At 58.2% G+C, this 21800-nt stretch overlaps 1 protein-coding gene and 1 long non-coding RNA gene across 9 annotated transcripts in view; one reads left to right on the forward strand and one right to left on the reverse strand.

Moving 5' to 3' along the window:
- TNRC18 (trinucleotide repeat containing 18) overlaps window positions 1–11846 on the reverse strand; it is a 78602-nt gene extending 66756 nt beyond the window's left edge. For 3 of the 5 annotated variants that reach the window (XM_060173235.1, XM_060173234.1, XM_060173232.1), the window contains exons 1-2: window positions 11706–11846; window positions 9731–10137 (exon numbers count right to left, since the gene is read on the reverse strand). In XM_060173235.1, coding sequence (XP_060029218.1) covers window positions 9731–9917 — 187 coding nt within the window. In that variant the 5' untranslated portion in view covers window positions 9918–10137; window positions 11706–11846. The remainder of the gene's footprint in view (window positions 1–9730; window positions 10138–11705) is intronic. The other 2 variants (XM_060173233.1, XM_060173237.1) reach the window with 2 other exon arrangements.
- A 191-nt stretch (window positions 11847–12037) lies between these two features.
- The window catches only part of LOC132533124 (uncharacterized), a 215632-nt gene continuing 205869 nt past the window's right edge, over window positions 12038–21800 (forward strand). For 2 of the 4 annotated variants that reach the window (XR_009545011.1, XR_009545009.1), the window contains exon 1: window positions 12038–15526. This is a non-coding gene — a long non-coding RNA (uncharacterized LOC132533124). The remainder of the gene's footprint in view (window positions 15527–21800) is intronic. The other 2 variants (XR_009545008.1, XR_009545010.1) reach the window with 2 other exon arrangements.

Genomic DNA, 21800 nt, shown 5'->3' on the forward strand with positions numbered 1-21800 from the left:
AAGAAAAGGTAGTCCGGGAGGTGGCACATTGGATAAAGCATCGGACTCTCAAGCATGAGGTCCAGAATTCAATCCCTGGCAGTATATGTACCAGAGTGATGTCTGGCTCTATCTCTCTCCTCCTATGTTTCTCATTAATAAATAAATGAAATCTCTAAAAAAGAAGTAAAGAAAAGAAAAGAACTTGAAAAGACGGGACAGGAGAAATGATTCAGCTGATAGAGTGCTGGGCTCAGCCACCGGAGGTCCTGGTTTGAGCCCCAGCATCGTGTGAACAGAGTGAACTTTGCTCCTCTGGGTCTCCTGCAAACTTCTCTCCTCTGTTCTCAATAAAATAACTCTTAAAAAAAGAAAAGAAAAAGTGGTCCAGGAGGTGACGCAGTGGGTAAAGCATGGACTCTCAAGCATGAGGTCCTGAGTTCAATCCCCGGCAGCACATGTACCAGAGTGATGACGACTGGTTATCTTCTCTCTCTCTCCCCCTTTCTCATTAATAAATAAAATCTTAAAAAAAAAAAAAACAGAGCTGGGGCGACAGCATAGTGAGTCTGCAGAAAGACCCTTCCCATTCATTCATATGTATATATGCTAGAAAGGTCAGAATGCATTTGTGCATAGAAAAAGTCCATTATGGGGGCCCGGCAGTAAGTAGCACAGCGGGTTAAGCGCACATGGTGTAAAGCTGAAGGACTGGCTCAGGCATCCTGGTTCGAGCCCGAGGCTCCCAACCTGCAGGGGATCACTTCACAGGCGGTGAAGCAGGTCTGCAGGTGTCTATCTTTCTCTCCCCTTCTGTCTTCCCTTCCTCTCTCCATTTCTCTGTCCTATCCAACAACAACGACAGCAATAAAAATAATAACAACAGCAAGGGGGCAACAAAAGGGAAAAAATAGCCTCCAGGAGCAGTGGATTCATAGTTCAGGTGCAATAACCCTGGAGGCAAAAAAAAAAAGTCCCAGGTTCAACCCCCAGCACCACTGTCAGCTAGAGCAGAGCAGGGCTCTGGTAGCTCTGTGTGTATCTTTTTGTCATTAAAAATAAATTAATTTAATTAAATTTTTAAAAAGATGAAATTCAAAATTTCCCCACAGGTAAAGACAGGAAAAAAAAACAAACAGCTTGGGCAAGAGTCAATAACAATTTTGCAAAAGCCTTTCATGCCTGGGGCTTCAGGGTCCCAGGTTCAACTCCCTGTACCACTGTATAAGCCAGATCTGAGCGGCATCTTGGTTTCTCATTCAAATAAAATAAATGTTTAAAAGGGGGGAACACACCCAATGTGACCCACACAGGTGCCAGACAGATAGGGAGGTGAACCCAGCCAGGGGGAACCTGGGCCAGGCCCCAGGGTGCAGCTGGGCTCCCCCAGTGACTGAGCCCCCCACTGTGGGTGCCTGCTCCAAGTCCCACTGCCCCCCCACCCCCATAGAGGACAGGAAACAGAGAGGGGAGAGACATCAGAGCCTAGCTCCACAGCTTTTGAGGCTTCCATGTGGTGGCCCAGGGCTTGGTCCCTGGCACCTGGGGAACCCCCCCCCCCGTGGGTCCTGCCGGGAAGAAGCTCAGAGGGCAAAGCCCCATGCCAAGCGTACCTAAGGATGTGATTCCCAGTCACACACCCAGAGTCAGTCAGGGCTGAGCCTAGATCGGTCTGTGTGAATCCGAAAACAAGGTCAGGGATGTGGCTTGGAGGTAGCACACCTGCCTTCCATGCTTGAGGCCCCAGGTTCGATCCCCAGCATGCACAGAGGAGCTCCGAGGATGGTGGCGACCGTCCCAGGGAGCAGAATGAGGCCAGGGGCCAGAAGAACAGTAATGGCTGCACTAGGGTATCAAGAGCAGCATGTCCTTGTGGGGGGGGGGGGTCAGTCTGACCTCTAATGCCAACTCCCCGGGAATCCCACACTCACGTCCAAAGGGCCCGGCAAGTAAACCCACAGCGGAGTGGAGGAATGGCACAGGAGAGCGAGACCTGCCCTGCACCCCAGCCCCCTACCCAGCCCTGGCTTCCCTGCCCCTGCACCCCAACCCCCCTACCCAGCCCTGGCTTCCCTGCAGAGAGATCCAGCCTGCCTCCCACTCCCCACGCCACGTGCTGTGTGACCCTGGAGAGCGTGTGCCCTCTCTGTGCCTGGCTAGGGGAAGGAGGGAAGGAGGGTGAGCGTGGGCAGGGAGGAGGCTTACCTAGAGCGTTCTTGGGGTGGCACCAGGGCCAGGGGACCTGTGGCCGCATGTGGTGTCTCAGAGCTCCCTTGAGGGTGTCAAGAAGCTGAGCGGCCCAGAAGCCCATGTGAACCAGGAACAGCAGACACGCTACCAACAAGCTTCCGCCAGGTCTGGGCCCCGCCCTGCCCCACCCCTCTAGAGGGGAGGGGTCCCGCCTGCCCAGGGGGGTTGCCTGCAGGGGGCCTCTCTTGCAGCTCAGCACCCTAGCAAAGTCCAGTCCCCCCCAACTCTGCAAGGGACCCTGACCCACTGTCGGCCCAAACGGAGCTGTGAGGCCCCCAAAGGTCAAGGGGAGCAGTGTGGGGGTCAGTACCCCACAGCGCCAGCCTGTGAGTAGGGGGAGGGAGAGGAGAGGGAGGAGGGAGACAGGGAAGGGGAAGAGGGTATCAAGGGAGGAGGACAGAGAGGATGGAGAAGAGGGAGATGGGAAGGAAGAAGGGGAAGAGGTGAGGTAGAGGAAGGAGGACAGAGAGGAGGGGAGGAGAGGCAGAAGCAGCCCAGGCTGGAGGAGGCAGGATCCAGTGCAGCGGTGGGGTGGAGGGTCGGTGGGGTGGAGGGATGAGGGACAAAGGGACGAGGGACAGCAGCAAGCTCTCAGATCTGGGACAGCCAGCGGGTCTCTTCCTTCTGGACCAGCACTCACTCTGGGCCCAGTGCCCCCCCCACACTTCCCAGCAGCCCCCTCCTGCTTCTGAATTGGCCTTGTCTGCTCCACTGCTCCAGCAGACCATTTCCCCCTTTCAACCCTCCTCTTCTCAGGAAGAGGGTGAGAGACATGATGACCCACACAGTGGCCAGATGCTGTGATGGGGCTCGAACCAGGGTCCTCTGCTCCACTGGATGAGCTCCCTCCCAGCTCCCAGATTTTATTTTTTTTTAATATTTAATTTATTTATCGTGGTCTGGGAGGTGGTACAATGACAAAGCTTTGGACTCTCAGGCATGAGGTCCCAGGTCGATCCCCAGCAGCACATGTGTCAGAGTGATGTCTGCTTCTTTCTCTCTCCTCCTATCTTTCTCATAAATAAATTCTTAATTTTTTTTTTTTATCTAGGAGCTGGGTGGTGGCGCATCTGGCTGAGCACACATTACAATGCACAAGGACCCAGGTTCAAGCCCCTGGTCCCCACCTGCAGGGAGGAAGCTTCACGAGTGGTGAAGCAGGGCTGCAGGTGTCTCTCTGTCTCTCTCCCTCTCCCCTCTCAATTTCTCTCTGTCTCAATCCAATAATAAAACAAAATAAAAAAGAATAAAGATAATTAAAATGTATCTGTCTGTTGGGTAGAGACAGAGAGATCGAGAGGGAAGGGAAAATAAAATAGGAGAGGCGAGGGTCAGGCACAGCGGGTTAAATGCACATGGTGTAAAGCTCAAGCACCAGCTCAGCGATCCCGGTTCTAGTCCCGGCTCCCCACCTGTGGGGGAGTCACTTCACAAGCAGTGAAGCAGGTCTGCAGGTGTCTGTCTTTCTCTCCCCCTCTCTGTCTTTCCCTCCTCTCTCCATTTCTCTCTGTCCTATCCAACAACAATGACAGGAATAACAACAACAATAAACAACAAAGGCAACAAAAGGGGAAAAAATGGCCTCCAGGAGCAGTAGATTCTTAGTGCAGGCACCGAGCCTCAGCAATATCAGCAATAACCCCGGAGACAAAAACAAAACAAAACAAAACAAAAAACAACAAGGGGCCAGGTGGTGGCACACCTGGTTGAGTGCACATGTTACAGTGCGCAAGGACCCGGGTTCAAGCCCCTGGTCCCCACCTGCAGGGGGAAAACTGCACAAGTAGTGAAGCAGGGCTGCAGGTGTCTCTCTGCCTCTCTCTATTTGTCTCCCCCTTATCAATTTCTGGCTGTCTCTATCAAATAAATAAAGATTTAAAAAAAGTGAAAAACAGGAGAGGGAGAGAGAGACACCTGCAGCCCTATTCTACTGTCCAAGCACCTTCCCTGCAGGTGGGGAGCAAAGGGGTTCTGCAAGGAGCTGCATGCCCCAGGCTGAGGCCCCAGGTTTAGTCCTGGCACCACCCTCAGCCAGAGCTGAGCAGGGCTCTGGTTTGAAAATACACTAGAGTCCAGAAAGCAGGACAGCTATACTCTGGAGCAAGGGGTTAGGGGTGGGGGTCACTTCCAACAGCCTCCTCACAGTGATAGCCGGAAGAGAGAGTTTTCAGACTCACTGCACCTCAAGAATCTGCCTTCCACATATGCTCCTGCAGGACCAGTCCCAGCAAGACTACACAAGGGAGGAAAGTGAGGGACAGACAGACAGACAGACCTGAAACAGGACGCAGCTCTGCCCAGAGACAGGACGGCTGCACCAAGGCCCAGGCCCTGCTGACCAGTTGACGACGAGATGATGGGGCCCAGGGAGGTCTTCCCCGAGGGGGAAAAAGACAGTTTTAAGTTTACCCAACAGTCATGTTCAAATACACAGGAGGAAAAAAATGAAATTTTAGTCTATCACTGTGGGCCGATGTAAACAGTGATCACAAAACTGCAGCCAGGAACCATATTCCACAAAAGGCCCTTTCTTTCCCAGAAGGACAGGGAAGCCCAAGGACAGGGTCTGGAGCCCTCTCTCCTGCGCATTTCACACGGGAAGACCTGGAGTGACGGAGCAAGAAGGGAAGCTTTGAGTCTCAGCCTCAAACCCCAGAACTGGACAGCACATGGGCTCTGCAAGCCTCTCCTGCCTGAGGCTCTGAGGGCCCAGGTACAAGTCCAGCACCACCCTCAGCCAGAGCTGAGTGGGTCTCTGGGGAAATAAGTAAAGCACAGGACTTGCAGGCCTGGGGGAGGGGGTGGCCCAGTGAGTCTGGAGCTGTGCTCAGAAGTGTGAGGTCTTGAGTTTGACCCTTGACATCTCATGTGCCAGAATGAGGCTTTTGTGTTGCCTCCCTCTCTCTCTCATAAATAAATATTGTTCTTTTTTTAAAAAAAATAATGAAGTAAAAGAGTGGAGGAGATAGCATAATGGTCATGCAAAAAGACTTCCATGGGGAGTCGGGAGGTAGCGCAGCGGGTTAAGCACAGGTGGCGCAAAGCAAGGACCGGTGTAAGGATACTGGTTCAAGCCCTGGCTCCCCATCTGCAGGGGAGTCGCTTCACAGGCGGTGAGGCAGGTCAGCAGGTGTCTACAATGACATCAATAATAACTACAACAATAAAACAACAAGGGCAACAAAAGGGAATAAATAAATAAATATTTTTTTAAAAAGACTTCCATGGCTGAGACTCCGAAATTTCAGGTTATCCCCCCCAAAAAAATATACCAGAAGTGAGAGCTGAGCAAAGCCCTGGTTAATGAACGGATGAATGAATTACAGTACAATCTGCATGCCTGAGACTCCAGACAGGCTCCAGATTCGGTCCCTACCACCACCAAATGCCAGAGCTGAGCAGGGCTCTGGGGTGTGGGTGTGGGTGTCATAAAGTAAAGAGACAAATATGATCCTGTAGAAAGGAGAGGCCAAGAAGCTGGATAACAGAGTGGGGACTCACAGGACTCTCACACAATAGGTCCACAAGACAGACAGACAGACAGACATATAGACACCTGCACCTGCTTCACCAATCGTCTAGCTTCCCACTGCAGGTGGGGGCCAGGGGCTTGAACCCGGGTCCTCGGTGCAGGGTAAGGTGCACTTAGCCAGGTGCACCAACTGCCAGGCCCTCCAAGGAGATCTGTTGTCTGCCTTTCTCTGAGTGCAGCCCGGGAGGGCGGCGGCACAGTAAATACAATGCCAGACTCGAGTGCCTCTGGTCTCTGCTGCGAGTAAATGGTTTTTTACTATTGTTATTGCTATTACCAGCAAGCTACCTCAGCTGGGAGAGTGTCTGCTTTGCCACGTCCACAACTGGGGTTCAAGCCTAGCCCCCACCACACTGGGGAAAGCTTTGGTGCCATGAGAGGTCCTTACCCCCACCTCTGTCTCCTTCTCTCTGTCTGATGAACTTAGCTCAGAGCAGTGAAATCCCGTAGGTGGAAATGGTCTACATTTTAGTAATGATCAAATTATTTGTGTCTTTATATTTTTAAAAGGCATAGCAGCACAGCGGTCCAGTCCTGGGCTCTAACACAGAGCTAGCTCCCAGACCCTCTCTCTCTCTCTCCTCTTTTACTCTTGTCCACACACACATTGAATCTCTCTCTCTCTCTCTCTCTCTCTCTTGTTCACACACACACATTCAATAAATAAAACAATCCTTCCATTGAAAGGTTGACGCGTGCACCCCAGCGCCACCCCCCGCGCCCATGGGCAAAACAGGTCTAGACACACACCCCAGCCTCCCCCTCCAGGCCCACTACACACCCCACTGTGGAGAAAGCTTCTAGAAACAGGAGGGGGGGGAAGCTGCCTGGTTTCATTTATAGAAAGTTCAAAAATAGGGAAAAGGAATCAGAAGCAGAGAGGAGAGTGTGTGTGGGGGTGGGGGGTGTCAGGGGGTTCCAGGAGGAACCCTGGTAGGCCGCAGGCTATTCTAGAATCCACAGAGTGGCCACTGGGGGTGGCAGCATTTCAGGTAGCAACAAAGAAGGGGGGTAAGCTGAGGGGCCAGTGGGGAAGCTAACATGGAAGGGGAGCAGGAGGCCTGGAGAGGCCAGGGTTGTGAATTACCAGCTAACCACCACCAGCTAATCACTTTTACTGGGTCTCCCGCAGAAGGCTCTGCAGAAGGCTCTGGTGGCCGGACCATCACCGGGGACCTTCTCAGAGGCCCAGCCCAGCGTGGAGCAGAGTCTCCAGCCCACCATCTTCCTGGAAATGACAGAGCTGGGCCGCCTGCTCCGCAAACACAAACCCTCTGCTCAGGCTTGTGTGGAATCACAGGTCTCACATGTGTGGGGGCGTGCCCCCACGGTCTGCTGGGGGGGGCACCTACCCACGGGGTCTGCCCCCCCCAGTCAGATGCCAGCCTCTGTGGCAACCAGCGCCATAAGGATGCTGGCCCTGGGGACAGAAGCCACAGCAGCCCAGGGCCTACAGCAGCACCTGGGGAGCCATCAGCCCATCCCTCCTCGCTACAACGACCAAGGGTTCAAAAATGGGGTTCAAAAATGGGCGTAACCACAGGGCTGGGACTGGAGCATGAGGACAAGTCCTCCCACATCTCCAGGGAGCTACTTCGGGTCAGGCTGAGTACACTCCCTGTCAAGACCCCAGACCACCCCAAAATGGCCAGGTCCAAATAAAGGCACCCAGGATCATTCCCACCATGTCTGGCTGGGCACCACAGTGGGCTCCCAGCCCCCCCCCCCCAGGCACTGGCCCTAGAAGCCATTTCTGTTAGAGAGGCCAGGGCTCTGGCATCCAGGGAACACCAGGGCATTCGGCCAGGGTTGCCAGGGCCAGGTCCCAAGGCCAGCAGAGGCCTCTGACCTGGGTCCTGGGGTGGCCCCCTCGCCAGCCTGGGACTGTCAGTCTCTTGTACTCAGGGACAGTTCTTGGGTTCCCTTTGTCCTGCCTGACAGTGGCCATGAAGGCTCTGGGAACCTTCCTCCCCCACCTCCCTCTCCCACTAAACCACCTTCTCCAAGCTCAGGGGTTGAAATTCCAAGGGCTTATTACTGCCCTTCACGGAGCTGGGGGTGGGGTAGGGTGGGGTGGTGGAGGACTTCCCAGCCTCCTTGGCTGATCTGTGCTCCTGGCACACAACTCCTGCACCCCCCCCCACCTCTGGCTGGCATGAGGGAGGCCCTGGAAACCCTCAGCCAGCCGGGCACAGAGGGGGGAGAGCAAGGGGGGGGCTCCAGCACCTCAGCCGGCAGAAGCGCCCTGTAAAGCACCCTTATCTCTGCAGCCCTCACCGCTAATCCTTTTAAGTCAATCCGTGCAGGCTGGGTTCCAGAGAGCCCAGCGCCCCCCTGCTGTCCACGGGCTAATGGGGGGGGGGGGCAGGCACCCATTCACAGACTGCAGGAGAATCAGCACCAGCTCTCCACTCCTGAAGGCGGGAGGAAGGTAGGAAGCTGCCTGGGCAGAGGCAATGGCCTGGGACCCAGAGCGGCACGTTCCTGTCCCAGTAACCGCAGTGAGGGCTCAACCCGCCAGCACCCAAAAGCCAGGGGTGACCTCAGCTCCTCTCAGCACACACGCCTCTGCGTCAGCCCCCCGCCCCCCTCCCCCCGCCGCTGGAAGTGGGGGCAGGCAGCTCGCTCTGTACCACCAGCCACTCCCCTGAATGGTGACCCCCACTTCTTGTAAGACCAACTCCCCCAAGCACACTGGCTCTGCTTCTGGGGCTTCCCAGTCCCTAAATAAACAAATACAGATGGAACAGATAGTCTGGCCAGAGCTGGGGCGCTGACAGCCAAGCGCAAGGCGGCGTGGAGAAAACCCAGCCCTTGCACCCCGCAAACACGGGGGTGCAGGGGCGGCTGCCACCTCCGGCTAAGGGGCTCTGCCCCACACATACCGCCGGGGCCTGGGGTGCGAGGTTTCCAAGCCCGCCCCGGCCTCGTCCCCGCCTGCGCCCCCGCCCCGCCCGGCCCTCCCGCGGCCCACTTCCTCCATGACCTCAGCCGCTGAGCACGCAGGGTCCGCGGGAGGCGCCCGGACAGGCCAGGCGCAGCCGCCTCCCGCTGCACTTACGCGGGCAGGGCCCAGGGCAGGGGTGCAGAGTTCCCGGGCATCTTGGGCTCCGCACCCCCGGACTTCGTCCTCTCCCTGCCCTACAAGGCCAGCAGGGGGATGGGGGGACACCTCCCCAGGAGAAGGGCTGCAAAGGCTCGAAATACACAAATAAAGACCCGTGCCAGGGTGTGCTCACACAGGGCTGCCCCCGACCTTTTTTCCAGGTACCCCGGCGCAGCGCGCCTGCCCCACAGGGGGGTCTCCAACCCCTGGGCCGCAGCGCCCTCGCCCTTGCCCGCTGGTGCACCCCTCCCCCCAGACCGCACAAAGGCCCTTTGTCCCGCCGAGCCAGAGACTCGGGTTCCTGCAAAGTTCCCGGAGGCGAATCAAAGAGAGGCCGCGGGGTCTCCCCACCTCGCCTCCAGGCCCGCAGGGGAGGGCGCGGCGGGTCTGCCCTAGCCTGAGCGCAGGAGCTGGGGCGCTGGGCAGAGGGGCCTGGGCGCCACATCCAAGGGAGCGAGCGACTGGTACTACCGGCCTCCGCGGGCCCAGCTCGGGAACCAGGAGCGGCCCAGAGCCCCGCGCCGACCCCAGGGACCGGCTTTCCGAGCCTGGCGCAGCTTCCCGCGGAGAAGGGATGCACTCGCCCGCCACTGTCCGGGCAGGAGAGAGCCCGAGGCCACCGGGGCCGGGGCCGGGGGACCCGAGCTGCGCAGGGGACCCAGGGGCGACGCCTTTGCCAAGAAGCAGTGCGCCCGGGAGCGCGCGTCTCCAAGGGCCGGGCGTTTGTTCTTTTCTCGCCCGCTTATGACAAGCGTGCAGCCCGGCTGGAACGGCAGTGATTCCCGTGGACCAAGTCCCGGTAGAGCGCGGGGCGGCGTCCCTCCCGGGTCCTGGGTCAGATAGGCGGCGGGCGCGGCACTTACCCGGGTGCGGGTGGAGGTTGAGGCCGGCTGAATACTTCCCGGGTGGCAGCGGGCCGGGCAGGGCCGAGGCAGGCAGGCGTCCGGTGGTGGCGGCGCCTACGCGGTGGCTCTCCATGGCCAGGCCGGACAGCAGCGGCGGCGGGGGGCCGTGCACGGACCGTGGAGGCCCGAAGTCTCGGCCATCCATCCTCCGCTAGACTGCCGCGGCCACCACCGGCCGGCCCGCAGGCCTGGCTCACAGCCGCCTAGAAGCGCGGCCTCACGAAGTCCCAGGGTCCTCTGGCAGCGCGGGCTCAGCTGTGGGCATGGTGGCGGGCAACGGGTTGAGCGGGCCCAGGACGCACGGGTGGCGGGCGGCGGGGCCCCTACCGGCAGCCAAGCGCGGCAGCGGGCGGCGCGCAGCTAGTCTTGGAGAGAGGGAGCGGAGAGGACACGGGGGGAAAAGGAAAAAAAAGTTTCAGAAAGTTGCTGGAGGGGATTGGGGTGCGAGACTGGGGAGAGCTCCTTTGCCGTTCAGTGCGCCTGCAGGTGGCGGGTGCTCAGGCTCTGCTGGCCGCTCAGGGCACTCCCGATATGGGGAGCCGACACAGGGCCTCCCCGCGGCTTCCCCGGGTCACATGTTCCGGAGGCCAGCAGAGCCCTTGGAAGGGCTCCCTCAGCCGGGTTCTAAGTGCGCCCAGGGCTTAATGTTTAACCTTGGGGGGGGGGGCTCCCTTAACCACGGTGGGGTCCCCTGAGCTATGGAATGGTTGTTTTGGGCAGTGGGTGGGGGTGACGATTGCAAAGGGGTGTCGTTATTACAAAAGAAAAAGGCCAGGAAGCGCAGGCCAGCGGCACCCCCCTCCCCCGGCCGCGGAGCTGAGGACCGAGACGTGGCACCCCGCCCCAAGCAGGCCTGCAAACAAGCCTTGCTTTCATTTTCCAAACGGCGCGGGGTCCCTTGCTGGGATCGCGGGGGTGGGGTGGGGGTGGTACCGGGGACTTATTCCCACCCCAGCTCTCCGTTCACACCCACCTACCCCAAAAACAACCTCCCCAGCGCCAGCCAGCCCTTCCCCCAGGTCTCAGTTCTAAGCTGTTTGTTTAAGATGTGTCACGGGCTGATGGCCAAGGGAGAAGGAGGGGGTCCCGCACCCACTGCTCTCCTAGGCCTTCAGCAGCCTGGGCTCCAACTCTAGGGGACCCGGGCACACCCCGAGCCTCCGCCGACCAAGCCTCCAGCGCCCGCCCTGCGCCCGGATGCGCGCCTAGCCGCCCCCCCTCACCTCCCGCTCAGGCTGCGGACCCCTGGCCTCGCCTCCGCCCTCCTCCCCAACGGGGCCCGGGGTAAGGATTTGGACCCGGTTTGGGTTACAGGCCTCCCTCCCCGGCTCCCTCGCTCGCCCTTGGGGTTCTGGTTACCAGATCCGCGATCACTTTGGGAAAAGAAAAAAAAAAAATCTAAGATCGCCACATCCGAGGAACTGCGTCTCCGGGAGGTGAAACGCCATCCGTGATTTTTTTTTTTTTAATGTCCTTTGTGTCGCTTTTCCCTAAAGGGCACAGCTTAGGGGGCCTCCCTGCCCGGTACGGGGAAGTCGGGGCGAGGTCCCCAGGCAGCCGGCTCGGCCCTTCGCAGGGAGCCCCGCTGCGTCTCCCTACTTCCCTCCTCTCCCAGACGCAGCTAAAATGGCTGAATTCCGGCTTTTAATTAAAAACAGCCTATAACCGCAAACGCCGCGCGTCCCTGGCCCCCGCCGCTTCTGGCAGCCGAGCGGGCACCCCAATCCCGGTCCCGGCTGGGCGCTGCTGCGGGATTGGAGGCAGGGGCGCAGACCCCCCCCAGGGCGCGCCCCCCATCCCGGCCCCCCTGGGCGCTCCCGCCCTGTAGCAGTGGAGGGGGCTACGGGGATCCCCGCACCCGGGGGAGGCGCGCAAGGGCGGGGGGGAGGGACCCGGCGGGAGAAGTTTGGCTGCGCGGCGGGGCTGCGGGTACCTGGCTTTGGCGACGGCGACGGCGACTCCGGCTCCTGGCGCGGCTATGCGCCCGCCATCCCGCGCTCCCGAGGCCAGCGCGCCCCGGCCCCCCGCGGCCGCCTCACGCTGCGGGCCCGCCTCTCCGCTTTCGGGGCGACCCCCGCTCCCGGGGCCGAGCACTTGGCGCACCGACGTGTCCGCCCTCCAGCGGCCGGGCTCCCGCCGCCCCCGGCCCCGCCAGCTTTCCCTGCGCGCCGCGGCGCCCCGCTTTTTAATGAGGTCCAGGTAGCGCCGGCTCAGAGCCTCCCAGATCTCCATATACAGCCGGGATTGGGAAGGTGCGGGCTCGGCCCCCCTTTCAAGTTCCTCTCCTCTGCTCAAAAAAAAAAAAAAAAAAAAAAGGCGGGGGGGGGGGGGACTACGACTGGGGGCGGGGCGGCCTCGCTCAAGCGCATTGTTCCCGGGGCCCGCCCTCCACCGAACCCCGCACCCCGCATTGGCCACACGCACTGCCCATCACACGCGGTAAACACCCCAGCTCAGTGGCCACCCCAGCCCCGAGCCCGGCGGTCTCCAGGCCCCCCGGCGGTGAGAATTTCCCGACTGTTTCTTGGTACCCCCCATTTCCCCCCCCATGGTCCCTCCCTCGCGCATCCCGCTCCCCCTCCTCCCTTGCTCCCTGTGCCCCTCCCCCTGCGTCTGGGCCAAGGGATCAAAATAGAGGAAGATGGTTGTCACTGCAGTCCTGGCTCAATGGGCCGCCTGTCAGCTTCCTGCTCGCGGAAGGAGGTGACAAGCCCGGCCAGCCGGGACTGGGGGGCATGGAGGGCTCTGGGCAGCGCCCCCACCTCCCCACCTCCCCTGGGGCACGAGCGCACCAAGGAGCCGCCCAGACAGACCCAGGCAGCCTGCCCCCCCCCAAGCACCCCCAAACAAAGCGGCGATTCACGCCCCACACACACCCGGGCCACCGGGGCTGGGCGGGCGCAGAGCGGTCCCCAGCGGGTCACTGGCGGCGCTGGCCAGGCAGGGTGAGTCCCCGCTTCCCCGGGTTCCCATGGAGACGCAGCGGGCGCCCCTCCCTGGCTCTCCACCCCCACCCCCAAAAGTCCCCAAGCAGGAAAAGGGGATTAGCTGGGCCCAGCGCGCAGCGACCTCTCTGGGCGCCGACACCCTAGCAGCTCCCCTCCGCAGCTCCGAACCCCGTTACAGAGGAATGGAAGAACCTCTGTGCCTGGGCTCCCGGCCAGCAGCGTCCCTCCCGGGAAAGCAAATGAAATCTGTTGAGCTCAGAGGAAGCGGCGGCCGAGCCCAAAAAGTACTGGGCTGGCCATGGGCAGACGGCAGAGGGGCGAGGGGACCCCATCCCCCAGACTTTGCACTCGGGTTTTTTGCACTTTCAGCAGATCCTTTCTAGCTGCAGTGACCGAGTTGCAAGTCTCGGCTGCAGGCGCTGGGTGGGGGGCTTGGCCAAAGGGGGGTGCCCTCTTCCCCCCAGCCTGATTCCAGGCGGCTCCTTTCCCCCCAAAGGCAGCCTGGACAGCCAGTTCCCCAGAGCCAGGCAGGACCCCCGTAGCTGGGGCAGAAAGATCCCGCACTGCGCCCACTGGCGCTTGGCCTTCCCGCTTCCTCGCTATTTTTAAAAATTCCATTTTTAAGGCAACTTTTTTGGGGGGTGGGTGAGGTGGGGAGAAGAATGAGCTAGCTGCATAAGCATGTATTCGCTTCCACTTTTAGAAAGAAAAAAAGTGGGGGGAGGAGGTTAGGCTTCCAGAGCGAAGTGGGGGTGCCTAATTTAATTCCAGCCTGAATTGGGGTGGGGGGGTTACTGCAGCCTCCGGAGGGCTGTTTCAAGTTGCCCTTCCCTGGCCTCCTGTGCCGGTTTCCAGGCCGCCCTCTTTTGGAAGCTGGAGTGGCCCAGGGGGAGGAGGGAGAGGCCGAGAAAGGAATGGAAATAGCTGGAGCGGAGGGGACCGGCGCAGGTCAGGACGCAGAACCGGAGAGGAGCTGGGGGTTAGAAGAAGGAGGTACCAGGCCCGCTGTGGGGGAGGCACGGGCTGACTACCGGCTGTGGGGCTCCTGGAGGCCTTGAAGGGGGACCGGGTGGTGAGGGGTGCAGCCCGGGTATGCGCCATGCGCCCCAGTCTAATCCTGCGGCCTTTGTGGGTTCCCGGTAAAAAACTCTCCCAGCTCCCCACCCCCGCCCGGGCCCTCCCGCCTGCTGAGCAGCCCACTCCCTGCCGCATCTGGAATGCTTTATTTTAATACCACTCCAAAAAAAAAAAAAAAGTGTGTGTAGCGGGGGAGCCTCACGGGGTGGAAAAACACAGAAGCCTATTTTTATAAAATGTTGCCTGTTCTCACCCCTGGGTGCTCTGGGTGCCAAGACGGCGCCCCCCCCCCCATAAATCATTTGGTCGCTAATAAAAATTCTCTCTGCCAGCGTCTGCCACTGGCCTTTGCATTTCTCTGAGTGAGCGTCTGCTGGGGCCTAGGGGAGCCTGCCAGCCGGCATGTCCAGGCTCTGGGTCTCTGAGTGCCCTCCTGGCTCCCAGGTGCACGGACACTGGGGAGTCCCTCGCAGCTAGACTCACGGCGCAGGACAGACCTGTCCTGGCCAGGCCTCCCAAGTTGCCATGGAAGTGGGCAGCCACCCGCATCCAGATGTTTTTGGGGTCCCCGCAGGCAGGGGCCATCTTGGGGCGGGGACGCTCCCTGAGTTCCTCTGACAGCCCGCCACCCACCAGGCTCCCTGGGACACCTCATGGGGGCTGTGGGTCCCGCAGCCCTGCGCGCAGGCCCGGGTGACTAAGCTATAACCAGACAGCGCTCGCCGCCATCTTCCGTCCCCTCCTCCAGGCTGTCCCCAGATTGTCCCCGGGGTCTCCAAGTGTGTTGATGAGTGTGTGCTTAGTCCCACCGGGCGGGCGGGCGGAACAGCCGTGGAAAGACAGACCGACCGGCCGCTACCCAGACCTCGGAGGACGCCTGGCCTTCGCGATTCACCGCTCAGAATTCATCCCCTTTGTTTGCACACCAAAAGCTGAGCCCGCCGAGCCAGCACCCCTTTGTCTGCCCTGAGCCTCCCGGAGCCCTGGCCCGTCTTCCGAGCCCTGGAGACGCCGCCGCCCCAGGGAAGAAGATCGGCCTGTGCTCCTAGCAGCGATTGGCTCTGGAGCTTCCAGCAGTGGAACCAAGAGACCGCGCCCGCCTCTCCGCCCGGCGAAGACAGCGAAGACGCGGAGCCGGGATTCAGCCGGTGCCACCGGCCTGGAGACCCACAGCAAGCCCCCCCCCCATCCAGGGGCCAGAGCGCACAGAGACCACCGACCGACCCTTCCGCTGCGTCTTGCTGCTCGGCCTGGTGGGTCTCGCCCCTCCTGCTCCCACCCCAGGCTCCGGCCCTGAGCTTCCTGGTCGCCGGAGGAGCCCCAGCGCCCCAGGATACAGGCCCCCGACCTGCGGAGGGAACTCGGTTCTGGGGACCCCCTCTCCGTGCCGCAGTGCGTGCCTGCCGGGGGTATCTGGAGGTGGGGGGGGGCAAGGGTCCCCCACCCTAGCCAGAGCTCAGCTGCCCCGCGCTGTGGGGACTCCCGGCTCTCACTAACCCACCACATCCCAACAAGGTGCTGGCCTGGCTGAGCCCCCGGGGTCGGGGGGCTCCAGGGACAAGCTGAGCTGACACCAAGCCCCAGCCCTGGGACTGACCCGGCCTTGGGCCAGAGCAGCCAGGGCCTTTGCAATAACAAGGCGGAATGTTGCCAGCTTTGTCCCTTTGCCAGAAGAGCCGGCACAGCGGCCTTGCACACATCCCAAAGGGCAGCTAGCTCACCGGCAGAGGTGGGGGCAGGCGGGAGGGACAGGCTTCCACTCCAGGCCCAGGGTGGGGGGAGCAGGGGGGGGAGGGGGCGCAGGCCCAGGAATTCCCTGGCAGGGAAGCTGTGGTGGCCTGGAGGCCCCGGAGCTGCTGGGCCACATTCCAGCCTGGGTGGGGGGCGGGCCTCCCCGCCAGCGCCCCAAAACAAAGCGGCCTGGCAGCCCAAGGTTAGAGCCCTGCCCGCGCCCCACCCCCCCTTCTCCAAACAAACCGCCAGTAACCCCCACGCCCAGCTCTGGGTGGCCGGGGGGGGGGGGGGGGGGGGGGGGCTGCGGGACTGCACCAAGGGGGCCCAAGGGCAGGGGATGCAGGGGGTATTGTGTTGGGGGACAGTCTGGCCAGTTGGGGCTCAGGGCAGGGTGACAGCTGGGCCACCTTTGTCTGGTGTGTGCAAGTCTGCGCTGGCAGAGGCTGACCCAGTGTGGGGATGACTGCTGGAGGCTTGCCTTGTTTGGGGAGGGGACTGAAGGAGGGGCGCTGCCTAGGTGAGGCTCGGGAGGGGGGGCCCGGGTCACCCCTCCCTGCTGCAGGCCCCAGCATGTCAGGCAGGCAGATTCCTGCGCTGGGCAGAGCTCTGCTCCAGCTCTCCTCCACCTCCTGGGAGGCTGAAAATGCCTGTTAGTACAAGCCAGCCGCCCCCCCCCCCAAGAAAACACTGACTGCCTGACTTCAGGGGGTACCCATTTCACCCATGGGCACAGTATAGCACCCCTGGGGTCCCCTCCACAGGCTTGAGGCCTGAGCGACAAGACAAGGGCTCTAACCACCCACCACCCCTCCCTGTCAGGCCCCAGCCTGGGTAAGGCGGCAGAGGTCAGCAGGAGTCCAGTGGGCAGCCTGGGGCCAGAGAGGTCAGGCAGCCCCAGCCGGCTGCGGTCTGGCGGGGTCAGGGGTTCAGGAGGGCTGCGCCCCCCTACCAGGCCTGGGGCTGCATATCCCAGCATGGGATCCCCTGGGGTACTCTCCCTGGGCCCTGAGACCCAGACACCCAGCTGAGCTGCCTACATCCACAGCCTGCGCCCTGCTGGTGCTCCAGGCCCAAGGGGGCGGGGAGCATCAGCCTCTCCTGCTCAGGAAGCTCCCACACCCACAGAAGGCAGGGGGGCCGCTCCCTCCTTCCCTCCCTCTCTCCACCTCCCTCCTCTTCTCTCTCTCTCTTTTAATCCTACTATGGCATTTTCTTTCAAGCAGGAAATAAAAACATTTCCCATGGCTACGGCTTTCAAAGCCTGCCCTCCTCCCTGCCTTGCCTCCCCTCCCCCTTCCTGTCCATCCACTTTCCAGAGTCAGCACAAAGTCTACCCCCACCCCTGTCCACCGCCCCCCTTCCCCTCTGCCTGCCAGGGAGAAGGCGGCCACACACACACACACACACACACACACACACACACACAGCACTGCACATGCGTGCACCCGTGTGAGTATGCACTCACACCACACACTGCACACACACGCACACGCACATGCACACACACGCCTACTTAAAACTATGCACACACACCCCTTCTGTGGCCAGAGTCTCCAAAGAGAAGAATCTTCTAGCAGCCGGTGGTGACTCAGCGGCAGAGCACGTGAGAGCCCAGGGTTTCACAGAGCAGTGCTCCAGCCTTCACCACCCCACACATACACAGAGATAAAATTAAATAATGAAATAAAAACAAGGAAGCCCAGGGAGACGGCTCGGCCCATTAGAACATGAGTAAGGGGTAGTGCAGCGGGTTAAGCACACACAAAGCAAGTGCGAGGACCTGGCAGCATGAGGATGGTGTGAGGATCCCTCCAGGTTCGAGCTCCAGGCTCCCCACCTGCAGGGGAGTCACTTAAGGGGTGAAGCAGGTCTGCAGGTGTCTGTCTTTCTCTCCCTCTCTCTGTCTAACCCCTCTTCTCTCCATTTCTCTCTGTCCTATCCAACAATGACAATAATAATAACAACACAATAATAAAAACAAGGGCAACAGAAAGGAAATAAATAATTTTTTTAACAAAAAAGAACATGAGCGAGAACACATGAGGCCCCAAAGGTGCAGGTGAGTCCCCAGCACCACAACCACCTCCTGCCTGCCTGCCAGAGCTGAGCGTGGCTCTGTGGCTCTCCCTCTCTCATTTCTCTCTCTCTGCATAACAAATACCTAAAAAAAAATTTTTTTTAAAGGAAGAACAGGAAAAAGAAGATTCTAGACCCTCTCTGTTCACACCAGTCCTGCTGCAGATGGCAGGTGTCTGGATCCCCCACTTTCCCTCCATCTCAGGCCTCAGCCCCCAGAACACCTGTGTCCCTTGGGATCCCAATCCAGGGGGCCTCCCCTGGGGAAGGGGCTTAAGGCATGGCCAGGAAGGGCAGAGGGAGCCAGAGCTGGACCGTAACCTCCCACCTGCAAGCTTCACTCCTCACTTAGGATGCACAGAGCTTGGTACTCCCCACACCAGCTGCCTCCCTGGCCGTGTCTACTCTCTCTTTTCATTTTTAAATATTTTTTTACTCAATTTATTGGATAGAGACAGCTAGAAATCAAAAGGAAGGGGGAGAGAAGGAGAGAGCTGGTCTGTGGTGCACCTGGTTAAGCACACATAGTACTATGTGCAAGGACAAGTTTCCACCCCCCACCTGCACTGGGGGAAGGGGGCTTAATGACAGAAGAGAGGAGCAGCCGGGGACTGAACTCAGGACCTCTTACTTAAGAGGCCAACACTTTGGCCACTGTACCACCTTCTGGGCCAATCTCTATCTTAGTTGTGCAATAGAAGTATTTTGCCACAAGGGTTTTATCTCCGAGGCTTGGTGCCACTACAAATCCACCATTCCCAGCAGCCATTTTTTCCCTTTCCTTTCTATATTTTATTTTATTTTATTTTGCCTCCAGGGTTATTGCTGGGGCTCAGTGCCTGCACCATGAATCCACTGCTTCCGGAGGCCATTTTTTTCCCTTTTGTTGCCCTTGTTGTTGTAGCCTTGTTGTGGCTATTATTGTTATTGTTGATGTCATTTGTTGTTGGATAGGACAGAGAGAAATGGAGAGAGAGGGGGAGAGAGAGACACCTACAGACCTGCTTCACCACCTGTGAAGCAACTCCCCTGCAAGTGGGGAACTGGGGACTCGAACCGGGATCCTCCCGCCGGTGGTCCTTGCGCTTTATGCCACATGCGCTTAACCTGCTGCGGTACCTCCCAACCCCCTCCTTTCTTTCTATCTGATTTGATAGAGACAGAGAAATTGAGAGCGCCCAAAATTTTTATGTTTAAAGATTCATTTATTGTGGCCAGAAGGTAATACAATCCTAAATTCAATCTGGTTTTCTCTCATTAACAGATAAATCTTTTTTTTTCTTCACCTCAAGGGTTATCGCTGGGGCTCAGTGCCTGCACTATGAATCCACTGATCCTGGAGGCTATTTTTCCCATTTTGTTGCCCTTGTTGTTATCCTTGTTGTTGTTATCATTGCTGTTGTTGTTGGATAGGACAGAGAGAAAGCGAAAGAGGAGAGAAGACAGAGAGGGGGAGAGAAAGACAGACACCTGCAGACCTGCTTCACCATCTGTAAAGCGACCCCCCCCCCCCAGGTGAGGAGCCGGGGACTTGAACAGGGATCCTTACTCCTGCCCTTGCGCTTGGCATCATGTGCGCTTAACCTGCTGCACTACCGCCCAGCCCCTGATAAATCTTTTTAAATAAAGATTCATTTATTCATCCATGAGGGAGAAAGACCAGAGCACTATTCTGGTACAGGGGCCTTGTGTCGCAAAGACCAACTCTTCACCTGCTGCACCACCCCACGGGCTGTCCATTTTTAAAGCAGGCTGATTGTGCTGAGGGCTCAGGGGCTCTGGCTGTCATCCTCAGCCAAGCCAAACTGAGCCCTGGGGCCGCTTCTGCCCACCATCTACTGCTGGCAGCCCGCCCTTGGCCTCAGGAGAGCTCACCCATAGGGCACCTGCTTGCCGTGTCCCACGTGGAGTGCTGGGCATGGGGGTTGCAGCCCAGGCTGCCGGGCCCCTCTTCCTCTCTGTGTGAATGAAAAAGCAAAGTAAACTTTTTTCCTCCTAGCCAGCTCACTGCTCCACTATGGCGTGTGGGGGTGTTGGGGACTGAACCTGGGGCCTCCACGCCTCGGGCAGGAGAGTCTGCTGGGAAGTGACCTTTTTCCCTTAGACACACACCCATTTCCTTGAGCTGATCTATGCATGTTTGACAAATGATGGTCCCCAAAGTCATTTATAGGAATAATATTTAAAAAAAAAAACAGTGGTCCGGGAGGTGGCGCAGTGGATAAAGCATTGGACTCTTAAGCATGAGGTCCTGAGTTTGATCCCTGGCAGCACATGTACCAGAGTGATGTCTGGTTATTTCTCTCTCTCCTCCTGTCTTTCTAGTAAATAAATTAAAAATCTTTTTAAAAAAATACAAAAGGGGGGAGTCGGGCGGTAGCGCAGTGGGTTAAGCGCACGTGGCACAAAGCCCAAGGACCGGCATAAGGATCCTGGTTTGAGCCCCCAGCTCCCTACCTGCAGGAGCGTCGCTTCACAGGCGGTGAAGCAGATCTGCAGGTGTCTGTCTTTCTCTCCCTCCTCTGCCTTCCCCTCCTCTCTCCATTTCTCTCTGTCCTATCTAAATAACAACAACAAGGGCAACAAAGGGAAAATAAATAAATATATAAAAAAATTTTTTAAAAATACAAAAGAGGGAGTCGGGCTGTAGCGCAGCGGGTTAAGTGCAGGTGGAGCAAAGCACAAGGACCGGCATAAGGATCCCGGTTCGAACCCCGGCTCCCCACCTGCAGGGGAGTCGCTTCACAGGCAGTGAAGCAGGTCTGCAGGTGTCTATCTTTCTCTCCTCCTCTCTGTCTTCCCCTCCTCTCTCCATTTCTCTCTGTCCTATCCAACAACGACAACAACAATAATAACCACAACAATAAAACAACAAGGGCAACAAAAGGGAATAAATAAAATAAATATTTTTTAAAAATAAACATTAAAAAATAATAAATAAATAAATACAAAAGGAAAGAAATAAAAAAACAAAAAGAGGGCTGAAGGGTGGCTCAGGGAGTGGGGTGCTGGGCTTGGGAGCAAGAGGCCCTGAATCAAACCCTGGATTCCTGTGCACCAGACTGACGCGCTGGTTCTTGCTGTCTCTCCTTCTCTACCTGTGTTAACAAATAAAATATTTTGGGGGTCAGGTAGTAGCACAGTGGGTTAAGCGCACATGGTATGAAATGCAAGGACTGATTAAGGATCCCGGTTTGAGCCCCCAGCTCCCCACCTGTGGGGGGGTCACTTCACGGGCAGTAAAGCAGGTCTGCAGGTGTCTGTCTTTCTCTCCCCTTCTGTCTTCCCCTCCTCTATTTCTTCCTGTCCTATCCAACAACAGCAGCAGCAATAGCAACAATAACAACAAAAAAGGGGGAAAAACAAATAAAATATTTTTATTTCTTTTTTTATTTTATTAATTTATGGATAGACACATTGAGAAGGGTGGGGAGATAGGGAAAGAGACAGAGAGACACCTACAGCCCTTTTTCACCACTTGTGAAGCTTTCCCCCTGCAGGTGGGGGCCAGGGGCTTGAGCCTGTGTCCTTAAGCACTTAACCAGGTGCATCAACACACGACCCTCTTAACTTATTATTGGATAGAGATAGCAATTGAGAGGGGGGAGTCAGGTGGTAGTGCAGCAGGTTTAGCGCACATGGCGCAAAGTGCAAGAACCGACAGAAGGATCCTGTGGTTCGAACCCCTGGCTCCTCACCTGCAGGGGAGTCACTTCACAGGCAGTGAAGCAGGTCTGCAGGTGTCTGTCTTTCTCTCCCCCTCTCTGTTTCCCTCCTCTCTCCATTTCTCTCCGTCCTATCTAACAATGACAACATCAATAACTACAATGACAATAAAAAACAAGGGCAACAAATGGGAAAATAAATAAAAAAGAAAAATTGAGAGGGGTGGGGAGACAGAAGGAAAGAGACAGAGACACACCTGTAGCCCTGCTTCACCACTCGTGAAACTTTCCCCCTGCAGGTGGAGACCAAAGGCTTGAACCTGGGTCCTTGTGCACTGTAATGTTAGCACTTAACCAGGTGCACCACCGCCTGGCCCCTATTTTTAGTGAAAGAGAGATACAGAGTGAAAGAGACCAAAGCCCTGCTCTGTTCTGGCTGACGGTGGTACTGGGGCTTGAACTTGAGCCCTCAGAACCTCGGGCAGGAAAGTCTTTTGCAAAACCATTGTGCTGTCTCCCCAGCCTTAA

The sequence above is a fragment of the Erinaceus europaeus genome, chromosome 15 (genome assembly GCF_950295315.1).
Source record: "Erinaceus europaeus chromosome 15, mEriEur2.1, whole genome shotgun sequence".
NCBI classification, from domain to species: domain Eukaryota; kingdom Metazoa; phylum Chordata; class Mammalia; order Eulipotyphla; family Erinaceidae; genus Erinaceus; species Erinaceus europaeus.